The 18,062-nt window shown below is 49.0% G+C and overlaps 7 protein-coding genes across 7 annotated transcripts; 3 read left to right on the plus strand and 4 right to left on the minus strand.

The window, feature by feature from the left end:
• Positions 1-1,117: 1,117 nt before the first annotated feature.
• FSUBG_12106 (pre-mRNA-splicing factor cwc23) lies at positions 1,118-1,966 on the plus strand (the record flags this gene model as incomplete). Its single annotated transcript, XM_036676862.1, has 1 exon — positions 1,118-1,966. The coding sequence occupies one exon, from the start codon at positions 1,118-1,120 to the stop codon at positions 1,964-1,966; it is 849 nt and encodes a 282-aa protein (XP_036532398.1).
• Positions 1,967-2,052: 86 nt separating this feature from the next.
• FSUBG_12107 (2-amino-3-carboxymuconate-6-semialdehyde decarboxylase) lies at positions 2,053-3,189 on the minus strand (the record flags this gene model as incomplete). Its single annotated transcript, XM_036676863.1, has 1 exon — positions 2,053-3,189. The coding sequence occupies one exon, from the start codon at positions 3,187-3,189 to the stop codon at positions 2,053-2,055; it is 1,137 nt and encodes a 378-aa protein (XP_036532399.1).
• A 546-nt stretch (positions 3,190-3,735) lies between these two features.
• FSUBG_12108 (gibberellin 20-oxidase) lies at positions 3,736-6,214 on the plus strand (the record flags this gene model as incomplete). Its single annotated transcript, XM_036676864.1, has 7 exons — positions 3,736-3,780; positions 3,842-4,444; positions 4,490-4,716; positions 4,768-4,850; positions 5,327-5,659; positions 5,729-6,079; positions 6,129-6,214. 7 exons carry the CDS (start codon positions 3,736-3,738, stop codon positions 6,212-6,214), a joined length of 1,728 nt encoding a protein of 575 aa, XP_036532400.1.
• A 152-nt stretch (positions 6,215-6,366) lies between these two features.
• FSUBG_12109 (uncharacterized protein) lies at positions 6,367-7,793 on the minus strand (the record flags this gene model as incomplete). Its single annotated transcript, XM_036676865.1, has 4 exons — positions 6,367-6,554; positions 6,604-7,442; positions 7,505-7,662; positions 7,752-7,793. The coding sequence occupies 4 exons, from the start codon at positions 7,791-7,793 to the stop codon at positions 6,367-6,369; spliced, it is 1,227 nt and encodes a 408-aa protein (XP_036532401.1).
• Positions 7,794-8,403: 610 nt separating this feature from the next.
• FSUBG_12110 (component of SWI SNF global transcription activator complex) lies at positions 8,404-12,806 on the minus strand (the record flags this gene model as incomplete). Its single annotated transcript, XM_036676867.1, has 3 exons — positions 8,404-8,607; positions 8,662-12,630; positions 12,714-12,806. The coding sequence occupies 3 exons, from the start codon at positions 12,804-12,806 to the stop codon at positions 8,404-8,406; spliced, it is 4,266 nt and encodes a 1,421-aa protein (XP_036532402.1).
• A 1,358-nt stretch (positions 12,807-14,164) lies between these two features.
• Positions 14,165-15,871, minus strand: FSUBG_12111 (RRB1-like protein; the record flags this gene model as incomplete). The annotated part of the gene is made up of 1 exon (XM_036676868.1): positions 14,165-15,871. The coding sequence occupies one exon, from the start codon at positions 15,869-15,871 to the stop codon at positions 14,165-14,167; it is 1,707 nt and encodes a 568-aa protein (XP_036532403.1).
• An 887-nt stretch (positions 15,872-16,758) lies between these two features.
• Positions 16,759-17,774, plus strand: FSUBG_12112 (swr1-complex 5; the record flags this gene model as incomplete). The annotated part of the gene is made up of 2 exons (XM_036676869.1): positions 16,759-17,063; positions 17,117-17,774. The coding sequence occupies 2 exons, from the start codon at positions 16,759-16,761 to the stop codon at positions 17,772-17,774; spliced, it is 963 nt and encodes a 320-aa protein (XP_036532404.1).
• Positions 17,775-18,062: the final 288 nt, after the last annotated feature.

Raw genomic sequence — 18,062 nt, forward strand, 5'->3', positions numbered from 1 at the left:
GCTTAGAAGAATTAAGCCTTTCCTTTTCACTAACTAATTCTACCACAGAACCCCCTCGAAACTCAGCATAAAATCGAGGAAGAGGAGAGAGAAGACAAAGAAACGCCAGTGGGCGATGAACCCAATCTACGAGAACAACCGCCCATTTAGACCTTGGGGGCTTGGGACAATAAGTAAAGCTCCAGGTCTCCTCTATAAACTCTCTGGCCAAACAGTTCGTACACCAGGTCTGTATAGGCCAACTGACCGCCAATCGAAATGCGATAAGTCAAGATACCTTCTTGATACAAACGAGCGAATACACAGCTCCGTCCGAATCAGGCTTGTCTGCAAAGGCCTCGGCTTGAATGATGACCACGTCTGGGACTGCCCAGCTTTGCTCAGTAACTGGAAACTCAAACGAACGCGGGAGAAATATACCGACCCAGTTCCATTGCAGCCCGGTTGGTGTCCGAACGGTGGAAAAAATCATATGGGCCATCCTAACGATTGGTCGAAGGGGCGATGGGTTTGGGAATACGTCGGCAACGAGAATGATGGCCCCAAAGAGGCAAGACAACGGATAATGGTTGAAGAGCCTTTAGGACCCTATGAGCGATACTTACTCAACTTGTCAGCAGGTTCACCGAATGTGTATCATTTTGCGGACACGATAAATAGTTGAAGGCTCTGGCTTGATAGCTAGGAGGTGGCAGAGAACGTCTGACTACAGCCCTAAGAGGTGAAAAGATTTAGATAATATTACATTCTTTATGATATCTTATGATGAGTTTAACATACTCTCTGAAGACGTCATCTTCTCACCTTGTTCTAACTAAGACCGTATTAAGTCTTCAGGCGTTTGCGATGGGCACATGTTTCGGGCCATACGAGGCGTCAACGCTTCGCCTTTGGGAAGTCCATCATAATAAGTGGATTGTTTGAGACATGAGATTTTTAGCCATCTTATAATAATAGTCTCTTATCAATTACAGAATTCCATCTCAAAAGCATAATGGCTTTGAGGTCACGTGCTTTCGTGATTCTTCAATCAAGCCCGTCTTCTGTCTCAAAACTTCTGCCTTTTTCCGCACTCGAAAGTTATTTGTGAGCAACACATGATTCAGCAGACTCCAATATGTCTGACACAAAAGCCGCCGATTTGCTGCAATTCGCTCAAGAATATGCCTCCAAAGACGTAGATCTCTATGAACTCCTTGGCATCGATGCCCTCACACCCAAGGAAGACATCCATCGCGCGTGGCGCAAGCGATCTCTGAAATACCATCCCGACAAAGCAGGCGACAATTTCGATGCGGAAAAATGGCAGCTCTTCGAACGCGCCCGCGACATCCTATCCGAGCCAGGGGCGCGCGGCGCTTACGACGGCGCCATCAAGGCTGCCCTGCTACGAAAACAGGAGCGCGAGACCATGGACAAGCAGCGTAAGGCTTTTGTTGACGACCTCGAGGCGCGAGAGAATTCTTGGAAGGTACAGAGAGCGGAAAAGGAGCAGCGGGAGAAACAAGAGATCGAGAAGGAGAGGTCACGACTGGTTGAACAGAGGCGCATGCGCGAGGAAGAGGAAAGGCGCCAAGCCGCTGCTGCGCAAGAAGTTGAAGACCTTGCGGAAGCACGCCGACGACTGAAGGAGAAGAAAGAGAAGAAGAAACAGGATGACGCCAGAGAGAAGTTTCTGCGCAAGTCACGAAGGGCCGCGGAGGCTTCAGACGGCAACCCTGCACCTGGACCAATCAATGGTGTCATGGATGTACCAGGCGACTTCCTGGTTGACTTCGGTACCGAACAAAAGTTTTACTGGGAGCTCGTTTGCGCCAAACTCCGCGCGGTTCAGGCAGTCAGGAACTTACGGCAGAAAGAAGGGACATCTGAAGAGTACCAGCGAGCGGAGCACGGTTTACTTGATGCAAAAACGAGGATACACCAGGCTGAAGTTCGATTTGCGGAGCATGCATCTGTTTTGTAAAAGTCTTCTAGAGAAAGGATACGGAATAAGGTTGGCAGCTATGTCTATACGGAGTGTTTTATCTCACGCTAATATATCCCTTAGAATCACGATTCAGCGTCGAGCCGCAATATTTTGACAGCGTTCATCCCCATGACATTCTTGAAGTCCCCCGTGTCTTGTCCCACTGCAAGAGCAACGGCCTCCGTATTCAGGCTCACGCTCTCCCACTCACCCTGTTCATCAGTCGAAAGTGGTGGGAAGAAGGGGTGATCTGTGCCAAACATAAGCCTATCAGAACCGCTAGCTTGAACAGCCGCCTTGAGCCCAACTTCTGAGTAAATAACAGCATCAAGATAAACCTGCTCCCTCAACACATCCCACACTGTTCGACGGCCTTTGGTAAGCTTGCCTTCACGAAGCAACTGCCCGTCATGCACGATGCAGCTTTCGATCCTGCCAGCAAGGAAAGGCAAGGTTCCACCACTGTGGGCGAGGATCATGCGCAGTGCTGGGACTTTGTCGAAAACGCCCGCCAAGTACATCCTGGCGACAGCGATTGTTGTCTCCATAGGGAAGCCGAGGGCCAAGGGAAGCACATGCCCATATTCGGCGCTCGCCCGAGGTCCCCAGACATCGTTTGGCAGACCGTAGTGAGGATGCAGGAAGACAGTCAGTCCTGTTGTTGCGAGAGCCTCGAAAATGGGGAGAAGATCAGGGTCGTCTAGGCCTTTCCCGAGTCCGGAAGTGCCCAGAATCACCCCGCGACAGTACCTGAGGGTCCGAAGATGTTCTATAGAGGCGAGGACAGTCTCGAGAGCTGCTGTCAAGGGAAGTGTTCCGAAGAAAAAAAGCCTTCCAGGGTGATCGCTACACATGCGCGAGAATTCTTCATTGACGGACTGCGCGATTGCGCCTGACTCTGAGGGGCTTAGAAAGTCTAGCCACGGGTTCGCTAGGGATATGACAGATATATCAATCTTGTGCGTATCCATAAAGTGCAACTTTTGCGCAAGTGATGCATAGTGCGATGTTAGAGGCCGCCCAGGTGGTTTTGCCTCAGGGTTCTGTGCCGCTTCTTCCAATGCTTTGACCTCAGCCTCCAGAAGGATGAGTCTTGGATCAGGTGCTTGGGAAAACTTGCGGACGAGAGGGATTTGGGAACGCGATTCCAGGATTTGGATATATGAGGGAGGGTACATGTGTGTGTGTATGTCTACCACGCGGGAAGTAGAGGACGACATGGTGTTTAGGCCACTGAGAAGAGAGGCAATGGTGGAAGTGTGAGATAGGAAATTGGACGAAGCTTCGACTGTGAGTAAAGAAGCAAGCTAGAATGTCTGGATGAGGCACAGCCAGCACACACTCGCTATCAGCTCTTGCGGGCCAAGCTGTAGCAACGTTGCAGATCAACAAATCGGGTTACCCAAGTTGAGAGACACGCATAAGATGCTACTTGGGAGCGATTGAGATCGATACTAACCCCGCATGGCTGTTATCACTACAACCTTGCGATGTCCTATCACCCGCTTATCAGTAACCGTTGAACTGAGGGGTTAGGCGTTGGCCGCCGGCAAGCCTCTTTCGTTTCTAGGAATGTTCCGTCACGCTTATCGGCCTGTATTGGAGGTGTTGTGCCTATGTAGGTATATGTAGCTAGCAGATGCCAGCAAACTTGAAGACATCCCTCACGACTAATTTTTCCATGTAACCTATCTGTGTTGAAATACTGCAGTTCCTTCCCATTTATTTATCTTGTCGGCTGTATTCCCTCTACAAGTACCATTGCCATGGCCTCGGGTTTAGCTGTGAGCAAGGAGGGTCTATCAATTCCCGTCAGTAATCCAATGCCCAGCAGACTGTAACTCTTACTAACTAAGCTTCTCCTGTTTCAAGCTCATTGACTTCTCGCGCTTCCTCAGCGGAACTCCTGTGGAGCGTAATGAAACGGCCAATGCCATTCTTGACGGTTTTAAAACAGCTGGATTCATCTATCTCAAAAACCATCCCATCCTTCCCAAAGATTTACAGCATGCATTTGATCTATCAGCCCGCTTCTTCAATGAACCCCTAGAGAAGAAGATGGAGGTAGCCTGGACAACTCCAGAGGCAAACCGAGGCTACTCAGCCCCTGGACGCGAGAAAGTCAGTCAGCTCAAGGATATCCAGGAGGTTGAGAAAGTGCGTGCTGCTTTGCCGGACTTGAAAGAGAGTCTTGAGATTGGCCGTGAAGATGAGCCCGGACATCCGAATAGATGGCTTGAAGAAACCGGCGACCTTGTTGGGTTTCGAAAGGATATGCTCAGATTCTTTGAGAAGTGCCGCCAACTGCACGTGGAGGTCATGAAAGCTATTGCTGTTGGAATGGGGCTCGATGATAGATTCTTTGACTCTTTTGTCGATGTCGGAGACAATACGCTGCGGCTATTGCATTATCCGGCCGTTGATTCTAATATCTTCAAAACGAAGCCAGGCACAGTTCGAGCTGGTGCACATAGCGTAAGTTCTTCTGATCCTACGAGTTTCGCCCTGACCCCAGAATAGGACTATGGATCCATCACCCTTCTCTTCCAAGATGCTCGAGGGGGGCTCCAAGTCAAGAGTCCAACAGGAGAATTTGTCGATGCGACACCAATCGAAGGCACGGTCGTCGTCAATGCCGGCGACTTGCTTGCGAGATGGAGTAACGACACCATCAAGAGCACCATCCATAGAGTTGTTGAGCCACCGCAGAAGCAAGCTGAAGCTTACCCACCTCGATACAGCATTGCGTGAGTACAGTGGTGTTTCACTGTGGCGTTGTCAGACTAACTTGGTGGCAGATACTTTTGTAACCCCAACTTCAAAAGCTATATCGAGGCGATTCCAGGGACGTTCATTACGGAGAAAGACAAGAAGTATGAAGGTATCAATAGCGGTGATTACTTGGTCCAGAGACTGACTGCGACGTACTGAGAGTCGGCTTTGTTAAGAACATCATGGCCAGCGCAAACAGGCCTCGTTCTTTGAGGACCTCTGCCTTCAGATGGCGTAGTATTAGCACGAGACTAGTCAAATCATGATCCAAGAAGATTTCTTGGTGAAGTGTTGTGATAATGCTGTCTCATAGAAAGCACCTAGAGTGTACGTATGTAGACTTTCGTTGACTACTACCTAAGGTACCTAGGTAAGTGGTGGTACCTAAAGTTAGCATGTGAATCTGGGTTGCAGTGGGTTAAGGTGGGCAACTCGCTACCTAGGTACCTAAAGTACCTAGGTAGGTATCCCCACCAAAAACACTCAACACCGAGGCGCTAAACCTAATGAATAACTTCGAGGTTTCTTTATTGTTTGACATCCTCAACCTCTGTTTTCCATCGTCAACACTCACCCTAACACTAGGCTCCAACTTCGTTCTTGGCTCGCAGTCACTCATTCGATCAACTATAGGCAGTCTACTGCTCGACTTTGAAGTTCCCGGCTCCCAGATCGTAGCAGCAATGGACTCTAATACTCCGACCGCAAAACGACCCCTGAAACAGGAGCCTTCAACAGCAAACAAGGCCTATCTGATCTTCTACAACTTCATCTCAGCTGTGCAATGGTCTGTTGTGCTGGGACGCACCGCCATGCTTGCCAGTGCCTACGGGCCTGAGTACGTCTATCCTAATATTGGCCAATATACAAAATGGACACAGACTTTGGCTGGGTTGGAGGTCCTGCATTCGATGCTTGGTATGATTCCTCTGCTCCTTGACCTTGTATTGTATTGTGGTATATATTAACATAAAATGTTCCTTGCAGGCGTCGTTCGCGCTTCCTTTATGACTACTCTTATGCAGGTCGCCTCGCGTTTCCTGCTCGTCTGGGCCATCGTCGACGTCTTCCCCTTCCTCGCCCTCTCTCCCTTTTATTCGTCTATGCTCGTCGCTTGGTCCGTCACCGAGATTATCCGCTATTCCTTCTTCGTTCTCTCGCTGTGCGGCTACCAACCCAAGTTTCTTACTTGGTTGCGTTATAACACCTTCTTTGTGCTCTACCCCATCGGTATCTGCAGTGAATGCATCCTCATCTGGTTCGCCACTGAGCCTGCGGGCAACATTAACGAGCTCTATAAGTGGGCACTTTACGCCATCTTGGTTATCTATGTTCCTGGTAAGCTGAAAGAGACTGGGTGTGCGACTGTAATCCTAACTTTGCATAGGATCTTATGTCTTGTATACACATTTGATGAGCCAGAGGCGCAAGGTCATGCGAAATCTGAAAACCCAGGGTCAGAAGGCTCAATAAAAGGAATTTAGACGGTAAAGAAAAGAGGAGAGACGAGTGCCATTGAATAGCATACAATGGGAAGACTTTGGGGAACCAAGAACTATCTCGATGTGATTCGTATATATATTAGGGGCAGATATCTCTAACTAAAGAAACATAAGTCCAGCAGGTTAAACAGTTTTTTCGACCTGTGGAGTCTCGGGCGAAAGGCCGTCCTCAGTCAATGGTGCATCTTCCAACAGGAGTGGTTCTTCAGCACTCGTCTCATACCAGCCGTTCTGTAACCAGCCACGAATCATTTCAGTGGCATCCCGTGCCAGTTCGTTGTACCCTGGATTTTCTCTCGGCGTAAACATATCTGGAAACAGTTTCAGTATAACGATCGTCTCTCGAACGGCTTGACTTACTCATATGTGCTCCAGCCTCGTCCGTTGCCTTGTCGTTGATGGCTTCCATCCACACCCCTCCGGGCTGCTTTTTGGGAAGATTGCAGAATGTCCTGTCCTGCCCCAATACGGTGCCAACGACGTTAATCTGCTTCGACGGCGCTGCTTTACCAAGACGAGTGTATATGTTGGCGAAACCCACGTCTAACTCCTCTCGCAACTGAAGAAGACACGCCACTCGTTTGCGCAGTTCTTCTCCTCTGGCAAGGCATCCCACGAATTCGAGATGCGACGACGCCCAAGACCAACTCTCACCCAGTTGGTCGCGCTTCATCCATGCCGCAGCACCTCCAGCTGCTACCGCTCCAGCTGCGCCAGCGTACATAGCCATTTTGCCCCATTTTTGCCATGAATTGCCACCGGATGCGGAGGGAGCCGGCAGCGCCCCAGCTATCTTCGGGGGAGCGGGCGATGTCGAAGGGGAACCTGCTGTTTTGGCGCCCCAGAGTGATGCTCCGAGGCCGCTCAGCTGCGATATTGCACCTACAGCCTGTGCAGCGTTTTGGTACTGATCCTCTGCACCGTGAGCTACCACACCAGGAGATATGCCAAGATAAGGAGTATCAAAGGCGAGAACACCTTGAATGTAGGGAAACATGAGGGAATTGAAAGTTGGTTTCTCGAGCTTTTGAATTCCGTCTTCCGTGTAGATAGGCTTCTCAGAAGCTAAGCTGATGAGCATCTCGGCCGCCACGATGCCACCCATGGAATGGCCGACGAGGATGGTTCGCACCGAAGGCTCTATCGTTGGCGACGGTGTGCCAGCTGCGACCTCCATGTCGATGACCATGTTCTGAAGCCTATAGTAATCGCTTTTAGCCAACGCCCTTGGAAGAGCAGCAGTCCAGCAAGGAATACTCACCAGTCGCGGAAGCGACTCACACAACTGCCCAAATCCCCACGAGTCTCATATTTGGGATAAACAACCACTTCAACATCAACCTTTGGCAAAGCCTGCCCTACCAAATCGCGTAGGTCCTTGGTGAATTGATAATCAACACCGAACGTGTCCTCGCCGCCCTTGAGAAAATTAGTATTATGGCTAAGACCGACTATGACTGGCGAAGACGAGGCAGCGAGAGGTAAAGTCGCAGTATGGGTGTGTATACCTTGAAACCATGAATAAAACAAAGAAGCAGAGTCTTCTTCATTATAAAGTTCTGTCCATCAAGATCGACCTAACGGAAAGCACACGTTGGCGAAGGTCCAGCTAAGACTGTCTGTGTATCGGGGTTGTGGCGAATGAGGACAAGTCTAGGTTTGTTACAGAGAGACAGAGAGACAGAGAGAGAAAGAGCTGAGCTGAGCTGAGTTGAGGAAGCATCAAATTCAAGACACCTGACCTGTACTATCAAACTCAGAATCTTATCGCGTCAAATGATCACCACCGCTGTCGCTGTTATAGATAGAGAGACGAGTAAAAGTTACTGCATGTAAGGCTTATAATTAAAATACATCCTACTATTTATCTAAACTCGCAGTGCAAGTTCGCCATCCCCTTGCAGGTTTGACGCACTCCAGAGTCGTCCATTGGGAGGTCCATGAAACGAATTCCGTCAATGCGTCCTCTGTGTATGGTATTTGATCCTCGATTCCCTTCGCTTTCTCTTTCCCTGATCGCATATTGTTTATTGACACCTGTCCTGCCGAACGCCATTGCATATATCATCAAACAATCGCCGTTTCGGGCGATACAACTTTACAGGCTATTTTGCGGCCCGATCTTATCGATCAACAGTCCTCCCTTGGCACCCGCATTTGTCATTCCTCGTCGCTTTGAGCAGCAGTGCTACCGCCGTTTGCCTCTCTCGAGCCACTAGAAATCAGTTTGATCCGGGTGCCACTGGGCTGCGGAGTGCCGCCACCTCCAGAGGGCGCCACTGAACTGTCCTTTGCCCCTTCTTCAAGTTCTTGAAGTTCAGGATGCGCCACCAGTTCTTCTTGGTACTTGGAGTTGAAGAATTCCTATCACACGTTAGCGAAAAATCAGACAAACAACCACAGACGGAGTATGCTTACGTTCATGACCTTAGCATCTTGATACAGAATGCTTCCATCCTCGTTGTAAGTTTGACAGTTGCGGATCATCAATTCGATGTCCTTTCGCAGTCCACTTAACGATGTGTATTCCTCCTTTTTGATCCGAGTCTGTATCTGGTTCATGCAGATAGGGTTCTGAATGATGAGATAGTAGTCTGCGTAATCGCGCTTGGGAGGCAGTTTGACGAAGGGTCCGATGATGAGACGCTTACCAGGATCCGACTCGTCATCCTCGGGGGGTTCAATATCGTCCACCTCCAAAGTCATTAGAGCATCGTACAAGTTACGAAGACTCTTTTGTAAGACTTCCCGCTGATGGGGTGGAAGCCGCGACTCCAGACTGACTTTGCTGGGGCGTCCTTGTGGCCCACGTCGCTTTTTGGGAGGAGGTTCATCATTACCGTCCTCGGCCTTGCGCTTCTCGTTCTTGCTGCCTGGTTTACGACCTCGTTTCTTGGGGGTTTCAATCTCCTCAGTGCTTGCTCTACTACCTGATGGCGATTCATCCACTGAGTTGGGGGCTCCAGACTTCTTTAACCTGTTGTTCTCTCGCCTGTCCTTTCGGGCTTGCTTGCGAGCCGCAGCTGCTTCTGGAGAGTCATCATCGTCATCCACAGCCATAAGCCATTGCTCTTCAGTGAGACCATCGTCGTATTTGACTTTGGTGCGTTCACGCGCACCACGACCCAGCACAACATCCTCCGTCTCATCCGAGATAGGATTCCCCTCATTCAAATAGATATCTGGCAATTCATCCTCACCCATAAGTCGAGGTTTGCTGCCTGGTCCAGTGCCATAGGGCGAATTTCTTTGTCTTTCCTCGTCAATCTTTTGGAACACAGTTATCTCATCATCACTGCGCGCAAGGAGCATGTTGAGTTCTTCATCCTCCATCTCATCTTGCTCACCAGATTCCGCCATATCAGCAGTCTCCAATAATGTTCGAAGCATAGCGTCACGGTCAGTCTCAGAAGACTTGTTGTCGAAACGACCGGCCTGAATAACCTTGCCATCCATATCCAGTTTAAATCTTGCTCGCTCGAGAATCTTCTCTTCTACCGAGTTGGAGCTGATAAGTCGGAGGATTCGGACTTCATTCTTCTGGCCAATACGATGAGCACGATCCTGGGCCTGCAGATCTTGATGAGGGTTCCAATCGGAATCGTAGATGATGACGGTATCGGCGGTCTGCAAGTTGAGACCAAGACCACCTGCGCGGGTGGATAGCAAGAACATGAAGTATTTAGAGTCAGGGGCATTGAACTCTCGAAGCAAGTCGGAGCGCTCGTCGGATTTGGTCGTACCATCCAATCGGAGATACTCAAATCGCTTGTAACGCAAATAATCCTCCATGATATCCATGATCGCAGTCATCTGGAAGAACATCAAGACTCGATGGCCAGTTGCCTGATACTTAGGGAGAATTCTGTCAAGCAGCTCGAATTTTCCTGCTGTCCTCCATAAGAGATCATTGCTGACATTCATAGGATTCATGACATTTTCCACAACATCGAAAACGAACGGGTGGTTGCATAGCTTCCGGAGCTGCATAATCATGTTGCTCAATCCGCGAGCACCAGTCTTTCCGCCCTTGCCATCGCTAACGACAAGTCTGTTGTGGGTGACCATCTGCTTGTACAACTTGGACTGAAGGGCAGAGAACTTGCACTTGATGACCTTCTCTGTCTTGTCGGGAAGGTCCTTTTCAACATCCTTTTTCAAACGACGGAGAAGGAAGGGTCGCAAGACCTTGTGAAGACGCCTGATGACGAGAATTTGCTCTTCTTCAGTGAGTTCCATCTTGTCCTGGCTGCCAGTGTTCGCGAAGGGAGTATTGAACCACTCATCAAAAGTCGTTGCAGATTTGAAAATATTCGGCAGAACAAAATTGAGCATGGCCCAGAGTTCAGAGAGGTTGTTTTGTAAAGGAGTGCCGGTGAGAATGAGTCGGAAACGGGTATGATAGTATTGCTGAATGGTAAAGCTCAATTTGGAGTTTGAGTTCTTCATTCGGTGACCCTCATCAATAATCATATGGAACCACTTAATCTTGCTTAGAATAGGGCGATCCTTGATGATGTACTCATATGTCGTGAGTAATACTTGGAACCCTCCTTGCCGGATCCTGTCTTGCTGTTGTTTACGAGTATTGGGAGGTCCCTTGTAGACAATACGGCTCACAGAAGGAGCCCATCTTTCGAATTCCAAGTTCCAATTTGTCAGCGTACTTAGAGGCACGATGACAAGGTATGGTCCAGCTTGTTGTTTCCTCTCAATCAGGTAAGTGATTAGACTGATAGTTTGAATGGTCTTTCCAAGACCCATTTCATCAGCCAAGATACCGTTCAGATTGTTGTTGTAGAGTGAGATCATCCATTGGAGACCCTTGACTTGATACTCCTTGAGCTTACCGCCCACAAGCATGTTGGCTTGCTCGGTAACCTCCTCACGAATACGATGTGCCACAGCATAGTAATCAATCTTCTTGCTGCTTTCGTCATCCTCATCGTAATCACTGGCATCATCCATCTGCGGATCATCCCCATCGCCATAGCGCTCGGCAGCCTGGCGTTGTTGGGCCTTGACTGATGACGCGAGTTGATGCAAGAAGCCATCAGTTTGCTTGAGCAAGTGCGTGATACGTGTATCCTTGGCCTGGTCAAGAAGCTTAAGGTAAGCCTCTTCGTCGTTGGCCTTGAGAGCCTGGAGACGTTGTTTGGCCGTTCTCTCGATACGCTTCTGCTCCTCCTTTTCGATGTTAAAGTGTTGCTGGTACATAAGACGAGAGAGCTTGTGCGACTTGGTACGTTGCGAAGAAGCAGACTCTTGGATTTCTTGACGGTGAGTGTAGATAGCTCGAAGGAAATCGGTGTGCTTCTTCTTCTCTCGGTTCTCGCGGGCATCGCGTTGCTGCTTCTCGAGCTTTTCGGTGATACGAGCCTCACGGACGTTCTGCTTCTTCATTCGGCGGAAACCGGATCGATTTGTGGTCATGGCGAGGTTATCATAATGCATCATTTGACGTCCAATCTTATCCCGAAGAGCCCGTTGCTTAGCGTAGAGAGCTATGCTTTTCATCTCAATTATTGCTTTTCGCTTGAGAGAGTCGTCGGCCTCTAGTGTCTCCTTGGAAGAGTCCCAGTGAGCCAAATCACCAGGCAGGTTCTTTAACTCGGCATATCGCTGTCTCATCCTGTTCGAGACAACAACTTCTCGTTCGTATCGCAAATGATCAAAATCGATACCAGTAGGAAAAACACCAGGAATAAACCAGCGATTCTTCCGTTGGGAATGATCAAAGTACTTGATTTCGGGGCGGATCATGCTAGTGCCATAGGGCGACTTTACTGTCTTAAATGTATGCGCCTTAGGAATATCCGAGCCCTCATCTTCTGTCACGGCTCCAAGTCCGTTCTGTCCATCTTTAGTGGATTCGGAATCTGCCTGGTTCAATTTAGTCGCTTGGATCACCTGCGCAGCATCGGCGACGGCGGCCTGTCTACGATGGCGCTGGTTGAATATGGCCTGCTGCAGCTGCAGAGAGACCCCGGCGTTTTTCCCCAGCAGTTTGAAAGCATGGATCTGCTGTCGAAGTAGACCGAGCTGTTGCTGCGTGAAATGGTTTGAAGATGGTGCAGTCGATGGAGACGTCCCAGTTGATGCAGGAGTAGGAGTCGTTTGGTTTGGCATTGCGGAAGCACCGAGCGGATTAGAAGGGGGTTGAGTCGATTGGGGCGAGCCTTGCTGCATGGAACGTCCAGGCATAACACCGTTGGCAGGCGTACCGTTTGTTGCATTCTGCATCTGTTGTTTTTGTTGCTGCTGCAAGAATTGCTGCTGGTTACGTCGCATGTTATGTTGCTGCTGGAAACTCATCAAGAACTGCGAAGCCTTGATGTATTCAGGGTCCGATGGTGGCACGCCTTGCTCCTTCATCTGCTTGAGTTTCTATACGACGTATCAGCATTGATAGTCCGAAGCAATAAAGAGTGTTGAAAGAAGAAGGAAAAGAGTCAATAGCGAGAGCATACCCTGAAAACTTCTTCTGCCTGTTGCTTGGTAGCGCCAGCAGGCATTGGCGCGCCTGGGTGCTGAACAGCATGTGGTGCATGCACCGACGCCATGATGAATGAAGTATACGGCGCGTTGACTTTTTGATAGCCAAATCGGTTAATTAGTTGTGAAGATGCAGCTACCTATGTGGCATGTCGCGCAAGATGGGACGTGCCTCGGCGTCGCGAAAACGAGTGCTTGACGCAGAAATTAATTAAGGGATAATGAACGCGTCGGAATCGAAGCAAAAAGGATAATGTTAAAGACCACGTTGGAAGAAGTCGTCAAGAAAATGGCGACACGTCGGAGATGGCGCGTGGGATAGCCTTGGCGTGGAGCAACCTTCAAGTCTGGAACGCGGTGCTTGCAGTAAGTTGCTAGAGGCACGGGAATGGACACTCGATGGTCCAAAGAAGGTCGAATACTGAAGGGAAAGTGTGCGATGTGGCGACAAGGCGCGTATGAATCGGTACCGGGGATCGGGGCGGCGTAAAAATCGCGTGCAACACGGATTCGGTGGTTTCTCTCGATGAGAGCCGATGGTTTAAAAGGGCCCTGGCGATTTTTTTGGATGCGCGCGCTCGCCGGTTGATGATGGGGAGTGGTGAAGGCACAACTGAACAAGATGCAGCGTGATGGTTGGTGCGGTCTTGAGTCGGCCAGCTAGAGTATTTTTCAGCACGGCCCCCCCTGTCAGAAGTGGCCCCGACTACCTTAGTAGGTAGAGAGTTAACAAAATGCGCCTGAGGCAGCCAAGAAAGAGTATTAGGTAATTGAAATTCTTCTTTGCATTGGCTGGACCTGAATCTTCTGGTATAATCACACTGAAGAGAACAGTGGTCTTTTTATATCCCTAGGAACACCTCTGAGGTATCTTTTTAGGGTCCATCCAATAAAACTGCAAGCATCAGGGATACCGTTCTTCTCTTATATCTATTGTTTAGAATAAAGTAGCCTTGATAATGCAGTTTGCAGGTCGTGACTTTGACTTATGCTGCTGTGCCTCCTTCATCTTCATGGCTTGTATTTATGGCAAAAAGATCAGCAGCCAATCAATCGATAGGTACTGGTGTCAGACCCATATAAATACCTAAAAGGTGCTCTTTCGGCTCCTACGGGACCAATCATAAGGAATGGTTGACTCATGATAAAAGTATATATCAAATGGCTTATTTATTGACAGTTGATATTGGATAGAAGAGGATAGAGTCTATTCTGCCTGGAAGATGGGGAAAAACTACTGCGTTATTTTTACCGAGTGCCTAAATCTATCTCACCGAGTGGCGAGAAGTGGATGGCTTCAAATCAATCAATTACCATATAACACGAGCTAGGAGAGGCCTGAGGTCGTCGTAGGCTCTTACTGGGCTCTCGTATGTTCCAGACACAATCTTAAGCCTCCTATAACCTCCAGCGTGTGTTAGTGGTCTCACCTCTTGAGCCTTTTCTTGTCGTGACCATCTTCCTCGTCGCTCAGCTCCGCGTATTGGGTTTGTGGCTGCGTCTTACTCCAGGCTTTGGTAAACATAGGGTCACTCTGGGCCTTGTCTGCGTATTTCAGTAGAGCTTCTCGCGGATCTTCGTGCAGCATGCGCGCAAGAGGAATATTCTCTGCAATGAGCTTCTCGTCCGGCTGGTTCTTCTGGAATGGTGTCTGTTGGGGGATGTGGGGACGTCGGGGATCTTTCGACCGGCCTGATACTGTAACTCCAGATGGCTTTGAGCTTCTTGTCGCACCTGGCACTACAATCGCATCACCAGATACGCCAACAGACTGGTCCATTGTTAATTCAGGATTGTCGTCGATATGTCGCTTCTTCGGTGCTCGTGACATGACGTCTACAGCGCCTCTACTCGACATTTGCGGGTTGTACAAGACATGAGTCTCGGCATTAGCTGAACCTGTAACGATCTGATTAATCTTCGGATGCCAATCCACTGCGATTAGTGGTGACCCAGGTGTTATTTCAGTGACAAGTTCTGGGCGCAGATTGCCAGGATTCAGAATATGGAGATGGCCGGTCGCGGAGCCCGTGATTATGCTTGTCGAGTTTGGCGCATATTTGATGTTGCTCGTTGGGAAATGGTCTGACGTTGAGGTATGTGCGACTGTGACGAGAGGCTTCGTGAATTTGCGGGTGTCCCAAAGTTTGATCAAATCGTCGCCTCCTCTTGTGACTACCATGCGACCGTCGGACGATATATCAATGCCACCGGTCCACGATTGCGGTTTATGTGCGTCGCGAATTTCTCCTGCGGGTCGTGAGAAAGGACTATTGCCACTGTACATGACCAGCGAGCCATCCAAGGCTGCTGCGACAAGGACGTTGCTGCTTCCTTGGGGCGACGATCCCCATGCAACAGCGGTCATCTTGGTTCGACCAGCAGAGCCAGCGGCTTTGGACTTGAACACAACGACGTCTCTCTGCGTCCGTTTATTGTTGATATCCCAAATTCTCAGTGTGCTATCTGTACCCGCAGTTACGCACAAGTTCTTGTCAGTGGGGTGCCAGGTTCCAGTCGTGATTTCGGATATGTGGCCCTTGGTGTTGTGCATGTCACGAAGGTACATGTCTCCCTTGACGAATTCTGTAACAATATCGCCGTCCCGGGATAGTATCTTCGCTTGGGGATGCGCTGACACACAAAGAAGGACACCTCCTGCTAGAGGGTTGAATTCTATGCGGTGGATAGGATGCGATTGCGAGTTAACGTCGGATGCCTTCGTTTCGTAGGGGTCGACGGATCGGAAAGATCTCAGCGTGCTGGGAGTCATAGAAGTAAAATCATGCAACTTGACAGTACAGTCTGTGGAAGCAGTTGCTAAACGTCCTCCTGCTGGATCTAGCGAGACTGTGGTGACAGCGCGATCGTGGGTTTTAAGAACAAGCTCGTGTGATACAGGGAATTCATCTTGGTCGGAATCGTCGCTGTTGTCGCTGTCGGAGTCATCACTAGAATCTTGCTTCTTCTTTCCACCACTGACTTCTGCGACTTTTCTGCGACTTCTTTCGATTTGGGCTGCGACATCGGCCTCTTTCGATTTCTTCCCAAAGGATGTGGGCAAGAAAGATCTCATAGGATCGTCTGCTGCCAGTTCGGAAACTTCAATCTCGAAATCATCGTCGGAACTCATGGCAAACAGCGTGGTTGGGTATCGATCGCCAAACAGGAGGCAGAGAAAGAAAGACAAGGTTCCGTGGGAGTCATTTACGAATGAAGTAAGTAGTCGGGGCAGTAGGCAGGCGGTCTGGTCTGGTTGAACTTTGCCTGGGCAGCGCTGGTTGGGTTTGTCGACCGCCCCGGTTCTTTTCCTTTTATTGACCTACCTAGTTCCATTCAGGACGAAGAATATCTAAGGTACCTACCTAAGGTACCTTAGGTAGGTACATAAATCGATACATTATCTCTTTGCCAACCAAATGAATCTCACCCACTGCTGTTACGAAAGCCACCGATGGGCTTTGGCAGGTTGGTGGTACTGGCCAGTCTGCGTAGCCTTTTACATTTCTATGGTCGTTAATAGTTCCCATTCTGTTTAGGACGAGTTACCAGTGGTTACTGAAGTGTCATTAGTCCTTGTGCTACATTCGGTATGCCACTAAGGTATGGTGAAGCATGGTCTGATGCCGTATCTTCAAATCACCGATAGATGGACTGCCAGGTACTCGACGCACATCCCTATGAAAGAAAGAAATTAATCGCCTATTCTTAATGAAAGGACCTTGAGTTTCGATAACCACATGGTACAGGTGTATTCTTGTTTTGCCAGTTAATTCACGATATCGCCCTTAGACGAAATCGCTGAATAGGTACTGATTAATACAAACATCCTACAAGGAGTATATTTCGTGTCTCCCATCACCGAGTGATGAAAGCAATACATATTGATTGATCGATTGATTGGCTGCCTACCACGACCCACTTCTTGACCCAGAGTAGACCTGCACGTCACCTCACTATGTTATCTCAACTTTACGCGACAATAACAGGGCTCCAAGCTCCAACACCACATTTACCAGAATGCCTTCAGATTCTCTATTGGACGAAGATGAATCATATGTATCCTCAGAGGACTCAGACTTCGCTCTAGATGATTCGCCCGACCAGACTTCCGATCACTCCAACTTGGAATATTCCAGCGACAAAACAGCTAACAAAAGAAGTCGCCCACAAGATGAAGCCGATGCAGGATATGACAATTCGGGTGATGAGGCGATCATAAAAAGGGGTGAGAAGCGTCGTAAGAAAACGCAAGCAAAAGACGCACGCGACCACGACGAGGGTGAGGGCGGTCTGATCAAGACTCGTAGACAGCGTGCCGCTGAGTATGCCTCTGATATTTGCATCCCCCGTGCGTTTTACTGACAAGGACAACCAGGAAAGAAGAGCGTCAATATGCGACAAACAACGAGCCGGTCAGTATCGATGTTGATGCGTTATGGGCACAAATGATATCCAATCCACCAACTCCAGCAACCAAGGACGAGCGATCCAACGGCGCAGACACAAGTACTTACTTCACTGGCGAGCCAAACGACTCAGCTGAGAAAAAATCGCATTCAACAATTTCCGACCAGTCATCAACAATGATTCGAATCAAACGCACGTATAACTTTGCTGGTCGAATTCACATAGAGGAAAAGATGGTTCCGCGTGACTCAGCCGAAGCAAAGCTTTATCTTGCCTCACAAGGTCAAGAGGCACCCAAGAATAGCACTGAAAAGAACGTTACGAGAAAGGCGTTCCGATCAGCTTTCGAGCCTCAGGTAGATCTTCTTCCCCATCGGGCAGATCTGAATCTTGGAATGGCCGCCCGGATCAAGGCTGGCAAAGAAGCACAAGCCAAGAAACTCAATGTTGTCGAGAAGAGTCGTATGGACTGGGCTGGTTACGTGGACAAGGAAGGCATCAAGGATGAGCTTGAGTTGGCTGGCAAGTCCAAAGATTCATATATGGCCAGAGAAGACTTCTTAGCAAAGAGCGAGGCCCTAAGAGAAGAGGACTCGAGAAGGGCAAGGCTCGCTGGAAAAGCTTGATTCGCCTATGCTGTTTTTTGGCGTTTTGGCATGATACCATGGGACTGGGCATCACTTTCAATAAATTTTGGGCGTTCACAAGGTCAGTAGGTATATCGACCTGCCATTCCATTGGACTAGGCATGTGTAAGTTAATCAATGTTGGGTACATCAAAAGGTCTCCCAAATATTACTAGTTTTTCTTGAGTTCTTGAATACTATATACCAAGCGTCTGTTTTGTTCGTAATATTTACGATGATCATAAATTCTTCCTCACATTAGGTAAGTACCTACCTAGTAGGTAGTGG

This window comes from Fusarium subglutinans (assembly GCF_013396075.1).
Source record: "Fusarium subglutinans strain NRRL 66333 chromosome Unknown NRRL66333_c0000250, whole genome shotgun sequence".
Classification (NCBI taxonomy): Eukaryota; Fungi; Ascomycota; class Sordariomycetes; order Hypocreales; family Nectriaceae; genus Fusarium; species Fusarium subglutinans.